Source organism: Aquila chrysaetos, chromosome 5 (assembly GCF_900496995.4).
Source record: "Aquila chrysaetos chrysaetos chromosome 5, bAquChr1.4, whole genome shotgun sequence".
Classification (NCBI taxonomy): domain Eukaryota; kingdom Metazoa; phylum Chordata; class Aves; order Accipitriformes; family Accipitridae; genus Aquila; species Aquila chrysaetos.
Genome location: NC_044008.1, coordinates 58,789,406 through 58,805,232, shown reverse-complemented (window position 1 = coordinate 58,805,232; position 15,827 = coordinate 58,789,406). Strand labels below are relative to the sequence as shown.

Below are 15,827 nucleotides of genomic sequence, written 5' to 3'. Positions count from 1 at the left end.
CTCTTAAAAACAATCATGGTATTGCTGTATAGACAGAGATGTTAGCAGGAGAAAATTACTGGCAGCTGTTGCAAATGGAAATGCAGGAAGAGTCATTTCAATCAAAAAAGTTCAAGGACCATGTGATTCTGAGCTGCAGTCAAAGTTTGGTCTTGCTCAGATGCATGATATAGCTGTGTGCAAAGCTCCCAGAGTGGTTTTTCCACAGCATGTATTCTTTAATTTACAGTTTCATGCTGTGATACTTAGTTTATTTGGTGTGTGTTGAAGGCACTTACTGAGCTCTGCGTGCACAAAAAATACACCTAATTTTACCAGAGGTCCTAGTTTCATGCAGCTTGGTTTTGGTGGGGTTTTTTTTGCACAAAGTATTATATCCTGGGTTGATCAGATTTCTCTGAATGCATCCAACTTCTTTTTCTTGCTAAATTCTAAGGGGAATTAAGCCATCTTATAAAAACAGAGTTGTTCCCCACCCTGTTGCAAAATTCTGCATTTTTGACACCTGAGATTTCCTCTGCACACCCATTTTTTCAGTATAAAACATCTATTTCTGTGCAAGTGACAGAATACTTTAAAAAAAAAAAAAAAAAAGGACAAGCAAGCTGTCCAGGCCTCAGGATGAATCCTGTGAGTCTTTTAACATAAATGTCACAGAATGTTAAATAGTACCAGCCCTAAAATTTTTCTGGGGAGCTGGCAGAGGCATGGGTCTTCTGCAAAAGCAGGTTGCTCTGGGGTTTAGTCTAGTAAAAAAGCTTGGAAGGAAGAAGTATTATTGTGACCATGTGTTTTGTAAGATGTAAAAGTGTAAAATCTCTGTTTGTGTGTTGGTTATTTGCAGGTGACTTCAAGTGCCCCATCAAAGAGGAGATAGCGATTACCAGTGGAGAATGGGAAGTGCTTGGCAGACATGGGTCCAATGTAAGTCTCTGCTCTTGCTGCATGGATATCCTGCAAGCAATGCACACAGGGAGGTGGTCTCTGGGGCCTCACAAATCAGTACATGTTGCATTAGTGAGGCTCTGCTCCTTGAGAAGAGTGGACCTTGCCACTACCTGGTATTGAGCTTGAGCATGTGTATCATGTGGGGTTTTTTTGGTCTACAGTGTGCTTTTATCCTTCTCTACCTCTGATACACTATTCTGGACCAGAGGTTCTGATTTTGTCAGTGCGGGAAAGCAACACAGACAACATTAGTTGGCTTTCTTCTCCTGCATGTTCCTGTGTGGATCCTTGTCAACAAGGAGTTTTCCCCACTAAGTTCAAGGCTTAAAGAGGAGAAGAAGGGAGCAAAAATACTGTGAGGCAGCAGTGAGGAAATTCCACATGTTCTGCAAGCAGCAAGATGTCACAATGGTGTCCAACTGCTGTTCTGGAATCAAGAGATACTCGTTAGAGGGATCAGCATAAATCCGCTAGCCCTGTCTCTTTTTAGCCAGAATACACAGTGTTTATGTTCCATGTAGCCTGTGAGCTTGCACAAGGAGGGAGGGAATGCTCCCCAAACTGCTGCTCATCTAGCTCTGAGCTGGATGAATCCTTTGATCATTTGAATCAAACAGCAGTTCAAGGAGACTGTTTGACTGGTTTGAACTTCATAAAGGTCTTCAAAATCCTTCCTAAATGGTAATTAGAAATGGGGTTAGGGAATGAAGTGTGCAAGTTGACCTGCATTTGAATCTGTTCTGCTGTCTGCTCAAAAAGAAGGGACAACTGAGGAATATTTAACATGGCAGTGGTTTACAGTCAGCTGCTGCCTTGATTTCCTTCTGGGGTGGTTTATATCATATGTGATTTGGGAAAGGGTCTGAAGAGTGGGGAGATGACAAAGAATGGGGGACAGAGTTACTTGAGGGACAGGATGCCATCCAGAGGGACCTGGACAAGCTTGAGAAGTGGGCCCGTGTGAACCTCATGAGGTTCAACAAGGCCAAGTGCAAGGTCCTGCACCTGGATCAGGGCAACCCCTGGTATCAATACGGACTGGGGGATGAAGGGATTCAGAGCCACCCTGCTGAGAAGGACTTGGGGGTACCGGTGAATGAAAAGCTGGACATGAGCCAACAATGTGCACTTGCAGCCCAGAAAGCCAACTGTACCATGGGCTGCATCAAAAGAAGCATGGCCAGCAGGTTGAGGGAGGGGATTCTTCCCCTCTACTCTGCTGTGGTGAGACCCCACCTGGAGTATTGCATCTAGCTCTGGAGTGCTCAGTGCAGGAAGGACATGGACCTGTTGGAGCAGGTCCAGAGGAGGGCCACAAAAATGATCAGAGGGATGGAGCATCTCTCCTTTGAGGACAGGCTGAGAGACTTGGGGTTGTTTAGCCTGGAGAAGAGAACGCTCCGGGGACACCTTATTGCAGCCTTTCAGTACTTAAAAGGGGCTTATAAGAAAGGTGGAGACGGACTTTTTAGCAGGGTCTGTAGTGATAGGACAAGGGGTAATGGATTTAAACTAAAAGAGGGTAGATTTAGACTAGATATAAGGAAGAAATTTTTTACAATGAGGGTGGTGAAACACTGGGACAGGTTGTCCAGAGAGGTGGTAGATGCCCCATCCCTGGAAACATTCAAGGTCAGGTTGGATGGGGCTCTGAGCAACCTGATCTAGTTGAAGATATCCCTGCTCATTGCAGGGGGGGTTGCACTAGATGACCTTTAAAGGTCCTTTCCAACGCAAACCATTCTATGATTCTGTTTAGCATAGCAAACAATAGTGGAGACTGGAAAGAGTAAAGGGCCTGCATGAGAGAGCTGAGCAACAAGGTGTGAAGTGCAAATCGTAACTGACAGAGTTGTGGACAGTAAGAACAGTCATTTGGCTTTTTCCTTGCAGATTGTTGGGCTATAACTCAAGCTTTATGGATGTGGGATGGGGGGGAGACTTGGAGGCAGTAGAACTGGGTATTGTTTTGGCAAGAAACAATATTGAGGGAATGTGTTATTTTGGTTTTGACAGATCTATGTTGATGAAGCCAAAAAACTGGTGTACTTTCAAGGCACAAAAGACTCACCCTTAGAGCATCACTTGTATGTTGTTAACTACGAGAATCCTGGAGAAGTAAAGCGGCTGACAGAATGTGGTTACTCTCATGCCTGCTGTGTCAGCCAGGTACTGTTTGCCTGTGAGGCCCTGTACCAGCAGGGCTGGCTGAGTGTGCTGTGGCTTATTGCCAGTCTTGTCCTTCATCAATCAGCAGACAAGGCTGTATTTAAATATAACAAAAGTAGATTTTACACTGTGTTGTGCGCTTCTATATGTTGTACAGTGAGTGCGTAAACCCACCCTGGAAACCAGATTTGACCTCCCAGTTCAGTTGCTCTTCAACTCATCTCAGGCAAAAGAAGCCAGGATGAATTGTTTGAAACTGTTTGAGCCTGGCTCTTTTTGCCTGAACTAGGCTACACAGCAATCACCAGAGGAGATGAGCCTGTGGCAGCATTGGGTGGGGTTCCAGGCATCCAAGGCAGCAGCCTGTTCAGCTGGGAATGCTTTACCCAGAAGAGGATGTGTGACAAGGTCCTTATGTTACTGTTGGTTTTGCAGGTGTATTTTTGGCTTTGGAGCGTTAATGTCTGAGTCTTGCTAAGGATTGTAGCTTCTCAGAGTCTATCTGCTGTTATCAAAAGAGCCCAGACTTCCTGGTTTAATTTTGTACGTAAAGATCTTCTGCAAGATCTAAATGCAGAAAAAAATGATCACTTTTCCTTGTGCCTCCACACTGAGGAGTTCCAAGATAATGTTTTTTTCTCCCTAGGATTGTGACATGTTCATCAGCAAGTACAGTAATCAGAAGAACCCACACTGTGTGTCACTTTACCGGCTGACAGGACCTGAAGATGGTGCAGCTCATAGGACAAAGGAATTCTGGGCTACCATTCTAGATTCGGCAGGTAATGGCATGGATAAGGAACTAGAAAAGGACAACCAGGATCACAGAATGAAAGATATTCCAGAATATGCTTGCTTGAGATTTGCTGTTGTGGGTGACTAGACTTGTCTCTGAAACTCATGCTTACATGAGTTGTTCTTGGATGTACCTCAGTGATATTTTCAGTTTAGCAATGAATGGGTATAAACTGGCCATGAAGGATTTAGAGTGGAAACTACTAAGTGCTGCTGCCAGAGCCAGTAGAAGCTGTAGAAAGCCAGTTTTAGCATCAGGGGAGGCATTTAAGTGCGGTCATTTACTCTGTGCTATATGCCTGCTAATGAGCATATATAATGCTTCTGGGCCTCCGGGGAGGGACATACACCCCTTAAATAGTTGTGTGCTGCTTCTTACTCGTGTCTTTCTGGGACAGCTCTTGGGCTTATATTTTTCCATTTTGTTTCTGTTCCATTTCATCTCTCCTTCCCTAAGGCATACTCTGTCCTATGCTTTCCATGTATTAATGCAGTGAGTCCTAAGTGGTGTTAGGAAGGGATGGGATACTTGTAATGGCTGTGTCAGTGTCGAAGAGTTACTACTGTTCACAGGAGAGCAGGGATGGGAATGCAATAGGCCTGAGACAGCTCCCCTAGGGCTGGGGCATTCCCAGTCTCTGCCTGGTCCCAGCCACATCCCCTGGAAAGTGTGGGAGAGCTCCGTTGGGATCGCGGTGAGATTGGTGATGGGGCAGGGCTGGAGCAGAGCTGCCGTTATTCATCCATTCCCTGTTAAACCAGTCTCTGTTCCCTCCTGTGGCAGGCCCTCTTCCTGATTACATTCCCCCAGAAGTGTTCTCCTTTGAGAGCTCCACCGGGTTTACGCTCTATGGGATGATGTACAAACCTCACAATCTGCAACCTGGAAAGAAGTACCCCACTGTGCTTTTCATCTATGGAGGTCCTCAGGTGAGTGCAGCATGTTGGTGAGTTGTGGGGTGGGCTAGCCTGGATCACTCCACTGCTCTCCTGTATAAAACAGTTCCTGCTCCATGCTGAGGACAGTATACAGTGTTTTGCCTGTTTGGTGAGTAGCTGCTTGGCCGAAGGTGCTGTAAGCAGTCATGATTTCCACGTCATGGATCAAGGGACTGCCGCTTGTCTGAGAACAGGTATGGAGCAGTAGAGCTGGAACTGGGAGAAAGGGGAGTGCAGATAGTCCCTGTTCTATCTCCCTCTCCTCTGTAGAGGCTCCTGTTCTTTGTTTCCACTTCCCCCATGTGTATGTGAAGGGAGCTCTCTGTTAGCACTGACCATTACCAGTGTGTGCTTAGAAGAGCTTGCTCCCCAGTCATCTTCCCACTGATGAATAGAAGGTGAGTCTCTTAGCCCTGCTTTGGTTCCCCCGACTCTTCTGTGCCCTGCTATGGTCCAAGGTAGCTGGAGTGAGACTTGGTGAAGGGAAGGATTTTCTCCTGGGAAAGAACAGAGAGAGTGGAGAGCAGAGCTGCAGGCTCGGGGTTGGGTTGTGCAGTCAGCAGCCACCCCTCTTGCTCCATGCCCATTGGTGCTGCAGTGGAGCTCAGTTCAGCTCTTCATATCTGTGACACAGAATGGCTTGTTACTGGAGGAAGAGAGTTTATTTCATAGGAGACCACAAGCAGGGAGAGGGAATCCTGCAGCAGGGAGTAGGGATCTTGAAAACTTTACATTATAAAAATGTGCGAAACATTTAAAGGAAGGTAAATATAAATAAAATCTGAAATTGGATTAAGAGGTGACCTCTGGATTCCGTTACATATGTGGTGGTGTCATTGCTGTTCTTCTGTTACAGGTACAGCTAGTGAACAATCGGTTTAAAGGAATCAAGTATTTCCGTTTGAACACTTTGGCCTCTTTAGGCTATGTTGTTGTTGTCATTGACAACAGGGGGTCCTGCCACCGGGGGCTGAAGTTTGAAGGGGCCTTTAAATACAAAATGGTAAGTGGAGTTGAGTCTGGATCTTTGTTTTCAGCCAGAGACAGGTTTGAATCCCAGTGTTACCTGAGCTGAAGCACTGATTTGGCTCAGATACCCAGCATTGCCTGTGTGATGCTGCCTAGGTTTGGGAAGGGAGCTGTGCATAGTTGAGCAGCGTGGATTTGAGGGAGGAAAGACACTCAGTGTGGGAAAGATACAATGTCAGGGTTTGAGGTTGTGAACCAAACCAGCTTGACAGACATAATGCAAGGTGGTTCGTAAGTGGTCTCTGACTCCCACCAGAAATGCTTTGCTGCTCAGACGAAGTAGGATAGTTTCATTCACAGTGTGGGTTACTATTTCGGGCAGTTCCTGTGTCATGCTGGAGAGGGTGAGCATGTTTGGCTGTGTGTACAGGCAGGGATGGCCTGTGCCAGGCTCTGCTGGCTTTACAGTGTAGCTCTCCATGTATTGGGAATGGCATTTTCATGCACAGAGCTAGAACGCAGCCTTGCTTTTGTAACAGCAAAAAGTGAAAACACTGAAAAATCCTACTTGTTGCCAAGCAAGGAGACTAATGAAGAAAAGGATAGTTAAGAGGTGGGTTAGCACGTATTTATTGTCTGATGGGGGAAAGGGGTCATCTTTCTGTAACATGCCTAGCACAGTGGAGTGCTGGCGTGTGGTTGAGTGCTGCACAAACAGAAGCAGCAAAGGTCTGAAGGTGGTTACCTTTGGAAATCCTGAAAATGTAACTTTTGTCTGTAACTAACAAAACTTACCTTTTTCTCTCCCCTCCCAGGGACAAATAGAAATTGATGATCAGGTGGAAGGGCTGCAGTATTTAGCATCCCAGTATGACTTCATTGATTTGGATCGTGTTGGCATTCATGGCTGGTCCTATGGAGGCTACCTCTCTCTTATGGCTTTAATGCAGAGGTCAGATATTTTCAGGGTATGTTCATACATTGAGTACTCATTCTGGTGGTGCAGACAGAATTTTTCCCTTAATCATGTAACCTCCCATGGGTGTTCACAGCACAAAGACTTCTGAGCTTGCTCTAGACAAGTGAGGACACAGTGCTCTGGCTGTTCTCTTCAAGACTCTTCTGTTTGGGTGACTTAGAGAAGTTGCTTTTCTAGCAAGCATTTCTTCTACAGTATTTCTAATTAGGCTTCCTAGCTTTGGCTATTTTTTTGATACTTCACAGACAACAGGTCTGAAAATCTATTCACTCTTTAAGGCTAGTGCCTGCTAACAAGCCACAGTACCTCTTAAAACCAGCAGTCAGTGGATATTGCAAGAACAGTTATAAGTTGTTGTGTGACCTTGGATTGTCTCCTCAGTTCTCTCCACTTGAGTTTCTGTATGAAGCATGGGGATGACACACTTTTCCTCTGTATGCCTGTTGTCACTGTTAGGCTCTGAGAGGTATCTGGGACTAGTATTCACATTGAGTCTGTACTGGTACAGCTATGGGATTCAGCTTTTCAGAGACAGTGATACCAGTACAGCCCAAATAGTTAATACTAACAGAGATGCCTCAAATCAGAAAATTGCATTTGTGCAGTTAAGTGCTGCTCTTTCCTACCTCTCCATGCAAATTTGCAGCTTTTCTCCCCAGGTAAGTGCGGTGTTCTTATTTGAGTGTAACCACCCCAAAGAGCATGGTGTGACTACACCGTCATCGTGCTTGCTTCCCGCAGCTCCAAATGAGCCAGGCATAGTCTCGATCTGATGTGAAGGTGTGGTGTTGTCCATGAGGCTTCCTGCATTAAGCAAGCAGGGTGCTTTTGGGCAGAACATGCTTGTCACCCAAGAAGCCTGGCATGTAAGAGGAGTGTGGGGCTGTTTAGGTAGGCCAGTTTTACTGGAATATCTGAGAGTCTGTTGTGGTGAGCTGGGATGAGGAGGAAAAACTGTTCAGCCCTTTCAGTTGAGCACAGAAGGATATTCCCTCTCTGGAACTGTCAGAGTTTTAAACTGTTGCGCTGTTGAGCGTGCAATAACTTAATTGTGCTGGTGTAGCTATACCAATCTCAGGTCACCTATGCTGAAGGTACCTGTTGTGGTTTAACCCCAGCCAGCAACTAAGAACCATGCAGCCACTCGCTCACTCCACCCGCACCAAGTGGGATGGGGGAGAGAATCGGAAAAAAAAAGTAAAACTTGTGGGTTGAGATAAGAACAGTTTAATAGAACAGAAAGGAAGAAACTAATAATAATAATAATAATAATAATAATAAAATGACAATAATAATAACAAAAGGATTGGAATATACAAGTGATGCACAATGCAATTGCTCATCACCTGCCAACCGGTGATTCCCCCCAGCCCCACTCCCCCCAGTTTATATTCTGGGCATGATGTCACATGGTATGGAATACCCCTCTGGCCAATTTGGGTCAGGTGTCCTGGCTGTGCATGAGAAGCTGAAAAATCCTTGACTTAGTCTAAACACTACTTGGCAACAATTGAAAACATCAGTGTGTTATCAACGTTCTTCTCATACTGAACCCAAAACATAGCACTATACCAGCTCCTAGGAAGACAATTAACTCTATCCTAGCTGAAACCAGGACAGTACCTTACATAGTTTCAGTTGTTGCCCACTTTGTGTCAGCTGAGCTCTTTGTGCTGTGAACCAACTAAGGGAAGTGATCCTGCTGAAAAATGACACCTCCTTCTCTTCCTCCTCCCCTCTTTCTTGCCCTGGGAGAATAGTTTCTTTGCGGACTGATGTATTCCCAGATCAAATTGCCCATGCTGCTTCATAGTAGTGTGTTCTGAAGCATCCAGGAGGGCAACCTGGGGATGGGGAGAGGTACTGAAAAGAGGTTCGTGTGATTTCATGACTTTAGACCACTACAATAAGTGGCCAGACTGCTGTTGGGCAAGTCTCAAAGGAGAGATGTGGTAAGAGCTGGATATTGCTCTGGGGATGTGTTTTGTTCTTTGTGGCTGCTCTTGCTTTGTCTAAGTCGAACCTGAATATTCCTGGGAGGCTTAATAATTACTTTTCTCAAGTCCTTAAGGATTGTTAGATTTTTGCTTTTAAAAATACCTGCATTGCAAAGGGGGTTTTGGTGGGTTCGTTTTGGTTTTTTTTTTTCCTCATTGGTCTTTTTTTCACGAGCCTCTCTGCAAGCTGGTGGTAGCTATGCAAGGTAGCATGCTGAGGTAGGGAGCTATCGATTCCAGTTCCTGTTAGACATTCAAATGAACAAAGATTTTGCAACCCAGAAGCAGAGTACTCTGCATTTGGGACAAAATCCACTTCCCTCAGCAGGCCTTGCGGGTGATATGTTTAGTGTTGCTTCTGATTTGTCTGTAGGACCTTCCTAGTTTTCAGCACATGTAGGTCGTAGCTGAACTGTGCTGATATGTATGAACTGTGGGAGGGAGAGTGAGGATTGCTTTTCTTTTTCCACTGCAGGCTGTGGATCGTAAACTTAGCAGTGTGTTTTGGGCAATTATAGTTGCTGTGGGAGGGAGGGATGTCCCCAGATCAGGGGGGCAGGTGTTGTCATTGCCCTCCCGATACTGAGCGCCCTGTTGAATTTGCAGGTTGCCATTGCCGGAGCACCTGTCACGCTGTGGATTTTCTATGACACTGGTTACACAGAGCGCTACATGGGCCACCCGGATCACAATGAGCAGGGGTATTACCTAGGTTCAGTGGCCATGCAAGCTGAGAAGTTTCCTTCTGAGTAAGTTTGTTTCTGGCTCTTATCTTCTGCTTTTCCTACCATGAAAGTTCAAGCCCCACGGACACGTTTTTATCTCCCTGTTCTTGGCAATTGAATTCTGGAATCGCAATTGCTAGTATTAAATAATAATTTATAAAGACGACCAAAACCCAACACTAATAAACTTAATACTTGAAGGAACACTTGCATAATTACAGGCCATTGCATGTAATCCCTTTTATACTGGCTGTAATTAAAGACTACCTTTTATGTCTAAAGAAATGACAAACATATCTTCCATTACGATTAGCACTTTAGAGGCACATTAAGCTACGCAAATATTAGTTGATCAGGATGCTTTCTGCATATCCTAAGGCTGCATCAGCACACAGTTGTCTATGGAGCAGGCTGAGACCATGGGCTTTCTTGCCAAAGAGCTAAAAATGGGCAGTGATTCTGAGCAAGTGTTAAGCTGTTGTATTGTCCAAGCTAGGAAACGCTTCTGAGAATAGCAAAGATACACAGATAAAAGGCCTGACCATGAGGTGCGGATGCAGGAAGAACTTTTAGAGGAACAAAGAATAGGTTTGAGACACATCCATCCAGAACAATTTACAATAGTGAAAGCACTGTCTTCAATGCAAATATTTTTTTCTATTGAGTATTTTTGAACGGATGTGTGTGGACTGTGAAATGACTGGCAGGTTCTGGGATGCTGTCTAGAAATGTTTGTCTTTTCTCAGACCAAACCGTTTGCTGCTGCTACACGGATTCTTGGATGAGAATGTTCACTTTGCACACACTAGTATTTTGCTCAGCTTTTTAGTGAGAGCTGGGAAACCGTATGACTTACAGGTAAGGCCAGAACCAGGATGTAAAGGTAATGTGTCTGTCTTTGATTGAGTAGTCCAAAATTGGAACTTGTAACATGGCTGTGCTGGGCCGCTTGGAATTCTAGGATAAAACTGTAGTATTTGAGCCTAACTTTTTTTTTAAAAGGAAGATTTTATGAGTAAACAAAAAAAAAATCAGGCAAATGCTCAGTTAAGAGCAGTTAAGGCTGCTCCCAAAGAGATCTGCAGTTTGGAGGCAGTACAGCAGTTTTTGTGCAGTGTGGAACAGGGTTATGCATTTAATTAAACCCTGCTGGTTCTGTGCAGATGTAGCCTAGGTATCCCATGCCATGCTGCAGAACTGGGAGCATGCTGATTTACGTGATGGCTCTGGACAGGATCTGCCTCTGTGCAGCCAGACTGATCACCTCCAGCACAGCACTAGCTGGATTAGAGGATGCAGTGGGTTGTCTCTGGGTTCAGGCAATGGAGGATGGGGTGTATTAGCTCAGGTGCGGGAGATTCCATGAAGGTTTTGAATGTGGCTCTGGGGAGCAGTTTAAATGTTGGGGCCTGCAACTTTTGTGGATACTTATGACTTTATTTTATATTTTAGATCTACCCTCAGGAGAGACACAGTATAAGGGTACCTGAGTCGGGAGAGCACTATGAACTCCATCTACTGTATTACCTGCAAGAGAATCTGGGCTCTCATATTGCTGCTCTGAAGGCAATGTGACTGACCTCTACAGAACTCTGCTCCACTGGCTGCTTTACCGAACGAGGAGATGTAGGAAACTAGAGAAAATAGAATGGAACATTGCATTTTGGTGCCTGCCACATGTACACACACACACACACACACACACGGAGATACTTTTTAAAATTTGGTGCCATACAGGAAATTAAAGTACAGTGACCTAATAACTTTAAAGCTTAAGATGTAAATAAAATCAAATGTCTGTGGTATAATGCAGTACCATGGGTGTTATCTTGGGGGAGGAGCTGAAACTGAAAATAACATACTTCTACAGCACCAGATCTTCACTTTTTAAAAGCATTATGGCATAACTGATGTATTTTTACAGTATGTTCCTTGGTATATTATTACATAATACTGGGTAATTTACTCACTATGTGCAGCAAGAGTTTACCCAAGTGGTTACGACTTGTATTACATTTTAAATGCTATCATACAGCTTTTATGCTTCATGAAAGGGATGTGTCTCACTCCTTAGAAGCTGGTCACAAGTTAGCCACATCACCTGTCTGTATGTTAATTGTTTTTTACGAAGAAAGACTTTTAAGCTGCCTCCTAAAGAATTTAAATTTTGGATTCAGTTCAGTTGATACCAGGTTCTTTTCAATGATTTCTTCTCTCCACAGCATAATCATACTTTTTTTTTTTCCTTTCAGCAACTTGAGATCCTATCCTGATTGTATTTGATTTCAGCGGGGAAGCAGAATGATATTTTGTTGTGATATGGGCATAACAATCTTTTATTCTGAGATGCAAACTAACTTAAGTCAAAGAGCTGAAACTCTGTAAATTTTAAAACAAGCTTAGAAGTGCAGCCCATTTCTCATTGACATTTTACCCTGATGTTCATTCTTGAGCTGGTTTTGCAATACTGTTTTCTTACAGTCACATCAGCATGATATGGGTATATGCATCCTGTTAAGATTTGAAAATTCAGTACTCTAATTCAAAGGTCTACAGAGGACTTGGTGAGGAGAGACCTTACAAACACTATATGTGAGGCAATATGAACTGTTTCATTGAATTTCCTGCTTTATTTGAGGGACTATTTCCCAGGCTTGTACTCTGTTCAGTCCTTCATTCCTGCGTCCTTTCTAGCACTGCTGTGTAGCATGATTATGATGCTATATTTGAGAAGCCCCCTTCTGTATAGCTTAAGGTAACCCTGCTAAGCCTAAAGGGTATGCGATTCCAGTTGTGTTTTTGCTAGTGAGGTTTGAACTAAGCAGCAGGCTTGGCTAAAAAGCATTGTAAGTGTGTGAAGTCACTTTTAACTTGCAACAGGTCATTTAGGATAGAAATCCATAGCAAAATGATTCTCTTTAATCCAGGAAATTCTCCCCTTGGGGCTTGCCTCTGAGACTCCTATAAGTTTTAATGGTTTTGTTAGAAACCTAAGAACTTCCTTTTTTTTCTGTTTTGGTGCTAGGGAGCAGCAGAACATGATTTTCTTTTCATCTGCTAAAAATCTGGAATCACTCTCAGTGTTTACGCTCTTAGTACTCCACATGTTGTAACCTTGTATTTTTCTTGCTTTTGTACTGTTCAGCTTGATCCTGAAACGCCACGATTTAACACCATCTGGCTGTATTGTATCAAACCGCATTGGTTTACAGTTAGGCTGCTGGTGATATGCACCAGAGCTATCGGAGCTGGTGCAGTTACACGGTTGTAAAATGTAAGGGTGAGAACAGGATCTGGTTTTTGGGTTACACAAGATAGCCAAAGCAAACAGGCATGCAGTAAATGCAAATCTCCTCTGAAGTGGGGATGTTTGGTTTGGGCTGTTTTATGGTTTTCAGATCACAGTGATTATAAGTGGATCAGTTCAGATACCATTCGCAGGTCAATAACAGGCTTACAGTTTTATTTTGGGAAGGGTATGGCAGGGAAGGAACCCAGCTCCTATGTCTTCTCTTAGTAATTAATTGTTGTGACTGAAGCGAACGCAGCATGCCTGTGGAGTGTGCTATAGGCAGTATTGAGAGAAGGATATGCGTGCTGATGCATTTGAACTAGAACAACACGGCAGCGAGTAGAGACAAGTATAAGCTGTTACGATGGAATTCCATTGTGTTCTTTACGTGTTTATGCTGTATTATATATACATATATCTATATCTGTTCATATATACATATATGTATAAAATTACACGTGGATAATACCACCTTTTCCAAGGTTGTTTATATTTTGTTCAATATTAAATTAACTTGTTTTGGGGGAGTTTTTGTTCTTTTTCTAGAGGTGATTACCCTTGAATGTAAATGTATATGATTTTTAAGATGAAATCGATCCTTTTGTTTAAAAAACAGAACAAAAATGGCCTTCATCAAACAGTGCTTTTTGGGGAACTGAAGAACTAAATGTTATGCAAGTAAACCAGGCTAGGTTTTGATTTAGCCCAGGATGTGATTTGTAAGTGCTGACAAAACTTTTTAATAATGCATCCTTCCATTGTTTTAAACACATATATCGAAAAGCTATTAAAGTACAATGTACTGTAAGTACTCTATTTTGCAATGTAAATTATGTATTTCTTTCCTACTTTTTTTTTTTATTTTTGCAGTAGTTAAGCACTTTAAGACCCCCATGCTCTCTTATCCTGTGGAAATGCTGGGAGGATTTACCATCAGAGTTTTGTAGTTCTTGCGAAAGATGCCTCCTTGTAGGTGAAGGTGTGAGAGATGCCTTATATGAGGTCTGATCCAGCCCTACCCAGTCAAGGACTAAATTCCCAGTGACAAGGGAAGAAGGGCAAAGCCCATTGCTATTGAGACTGCGGAGGTAGGAAGGTGTTAGTGCTGAAGACTGTTGCATCAGGTTTTTTGGGGGGAGCAGTAGTCCTGCACCTTGTGTGGCGAAGTGTTGGTCCAGAGCTGGCATGGAGAGTGGTGGCTTTGCCCTGCTCTGTGCTGCTGGAGTCGGCTGCTCCAGGATGAGGTTGTACCTTATAGTCCAGGAGATGGTATTGCCACTCAAGAAGAGGTTTCCAGCCTGTCTGCGATTTGGGATTATACTTTGTCACTTCCTGCTTGTTAAAATATTGTCTTGTTTAATGTGAGTTTTAAGTAGAACTAGTGAGATCTGATGGGAGCAAAAACATTTGAGGAGGAACCACCCCTGTGACTCCCAAACCAGACCTTAGTGTGTCCCTTTGGAGGATCTTCTGCCTTCAGCAGAGGTCTCCTCTGTGCCCAGCAGGACACCTGCTCTGAGCAGGAGCAGGATTGAGCCTTCATTGCATGGTGGAAATGACTTGCACAGGTGTCTTTGAGATGAATGTTTTAATTTCATATATTTTTAAAAATATATGTGAAATATGGGGATCTGAGCGATGAGACACTGAAGTTGTTGAGTGTTGATGCCAGCAGTTTCTTTTTGTTTGTTGTGGTTGTTTCTGGTGAAAGCATGTTCTTTCTCCCCATTTTAAGGCAGCTTCCAGTAATTTCTCTGGAGTGTGCAGTGTGCAAAGCTGTTGGGTTTCACTCTTCGCATTGGTGTTGCACACCCTACCCCACCCCTTTGTTTTCAGTTATCTCCTTTTATTCAGAACAAAGTAGTATTAGTATCTACCCAGAACTGCTTGATTTTTGTAAACTCAGTTAACTTGTTTGTTAATGAAATAATGAGTTCAAGCTTTGAAAACCAACTATTATATTAGAATGGAAAATGCATTCCCTACTTACTAGTGCCATTTGGGAATAGGCTATGGAAGTACTTTCTGAGCGGGATGGTGTAGTAATGCTTTAACCCTGGAGCACTGTACGTCAGAGCCTGTGTGGTGAATTACAGAGAACTCACAAACTCTGAGCCCAGGGGTCCCAACCCTTAGTCCCTACCAGGAAGAGTGGGTTGTGTTTCTGCTGTGTGTGTCTGTGTGTAAGGCAGGCTGTTTTGCTGCTGGTGTGACGCTTAACTTTTGACGAGGCAATAATAGAGTATAAATAAATGAAATAATCAGCCAGATTAGGACACTGCCTTGAATTGCCTGTTTACTTGAGTACCAGAACCCTGTAAAGACTTTTTGTGCACCCCTCACGGTTCTCCGGGCCACTCCTTTGGAAGGGGAAGAGACATCTTCATGCGGTTTTTACTTGGATGTTCTGCACAGTAGAAGTTCAGGTGTTTAATTTTAGAACATGAAGTGCCTGCTGTTTGCGTTAACAAAATTGCATGTTTCACTTCAGTGGGTTTATTGGTCTCCCTCCCTCCCCCACCTTTCTAGCTACATGGCTTTTAATCATGTAAAGTGGAGACATTAGTTTTGCTGCGTTTTATTACAAAACCTTTGTTGCAATAAAGATGCTGCTAAATAAATTGAATTAAATGGGGTTTTTTTCCGCCCTATTTTCAACTGTCTCTCTTCTTGATTTAGTAGAGTTTGTGTGTAATTAAATCTCTTCCCTCACAGCGCTGTGGAAAGCAGCAATGATGAAAAATGTGCGCGTGCTTTTTATGTACGTGTTGGGGTGTTTAGCAAAAGCGTCTGTGATTTTTCCTGTCCCTTGTGGTTAGGTAGATTGATACAAACGGGAAGATCAGGCTATTTGCTTGGCATAACTACGTTCCCCCTCTTCAACGTTTCCATGTAAATGCTGTTTAGCGGCCCTCGGCAGCCACCAGCCGGAGCTGTCGCACCAGGTACGGCACATCTGCAGCTTCACTGGCCAAGATGGGCCAAGCGCCACGGGGGAGGAGGTGGCCCACGCA

The 15,827-nt window shown here is 43.7% G+C and overlaps 1 protein-coding gene across 1 annotated transcript in view; it reads left to right on the top strand.

Annotated features, from left to right (window-relative positions):
• DPP8 (dipeptidyl peptidase 8) overlaps positions 1-15,439 on the top strand; it is a 32,124-nt gene extending 16,685 nt beyond the window's left edge. Inside the window, 9 exon segments of the mRNA XM_030013172.2 lie at positions 845-924; positions 2,965-3,117; positions 3,764-3,899; positions 4,697-4,842; positions 5,708-5,854; positions 6,636-6,788; positions 9,403-9,545; positions 10,268-10,379; positions 10,974-15,439. Coding sequence (XP_029869032.1) covers positions 845-924; positions 2,965-3,117; positions 3,764-3,899; positions 4,697-4,842; positions 5,708-5,854; positions 6,636-6,788; positions 9,403-9,545; positions 10,268-10,379; positions 10,974-11,096 — 1,193 coding nt within the window. The 3' untranslated portion in view covers positions 11,097-15,439.
• The last annotated feature ends 388 nt before the right edge of the window (positions 15,440-15,827 follow it).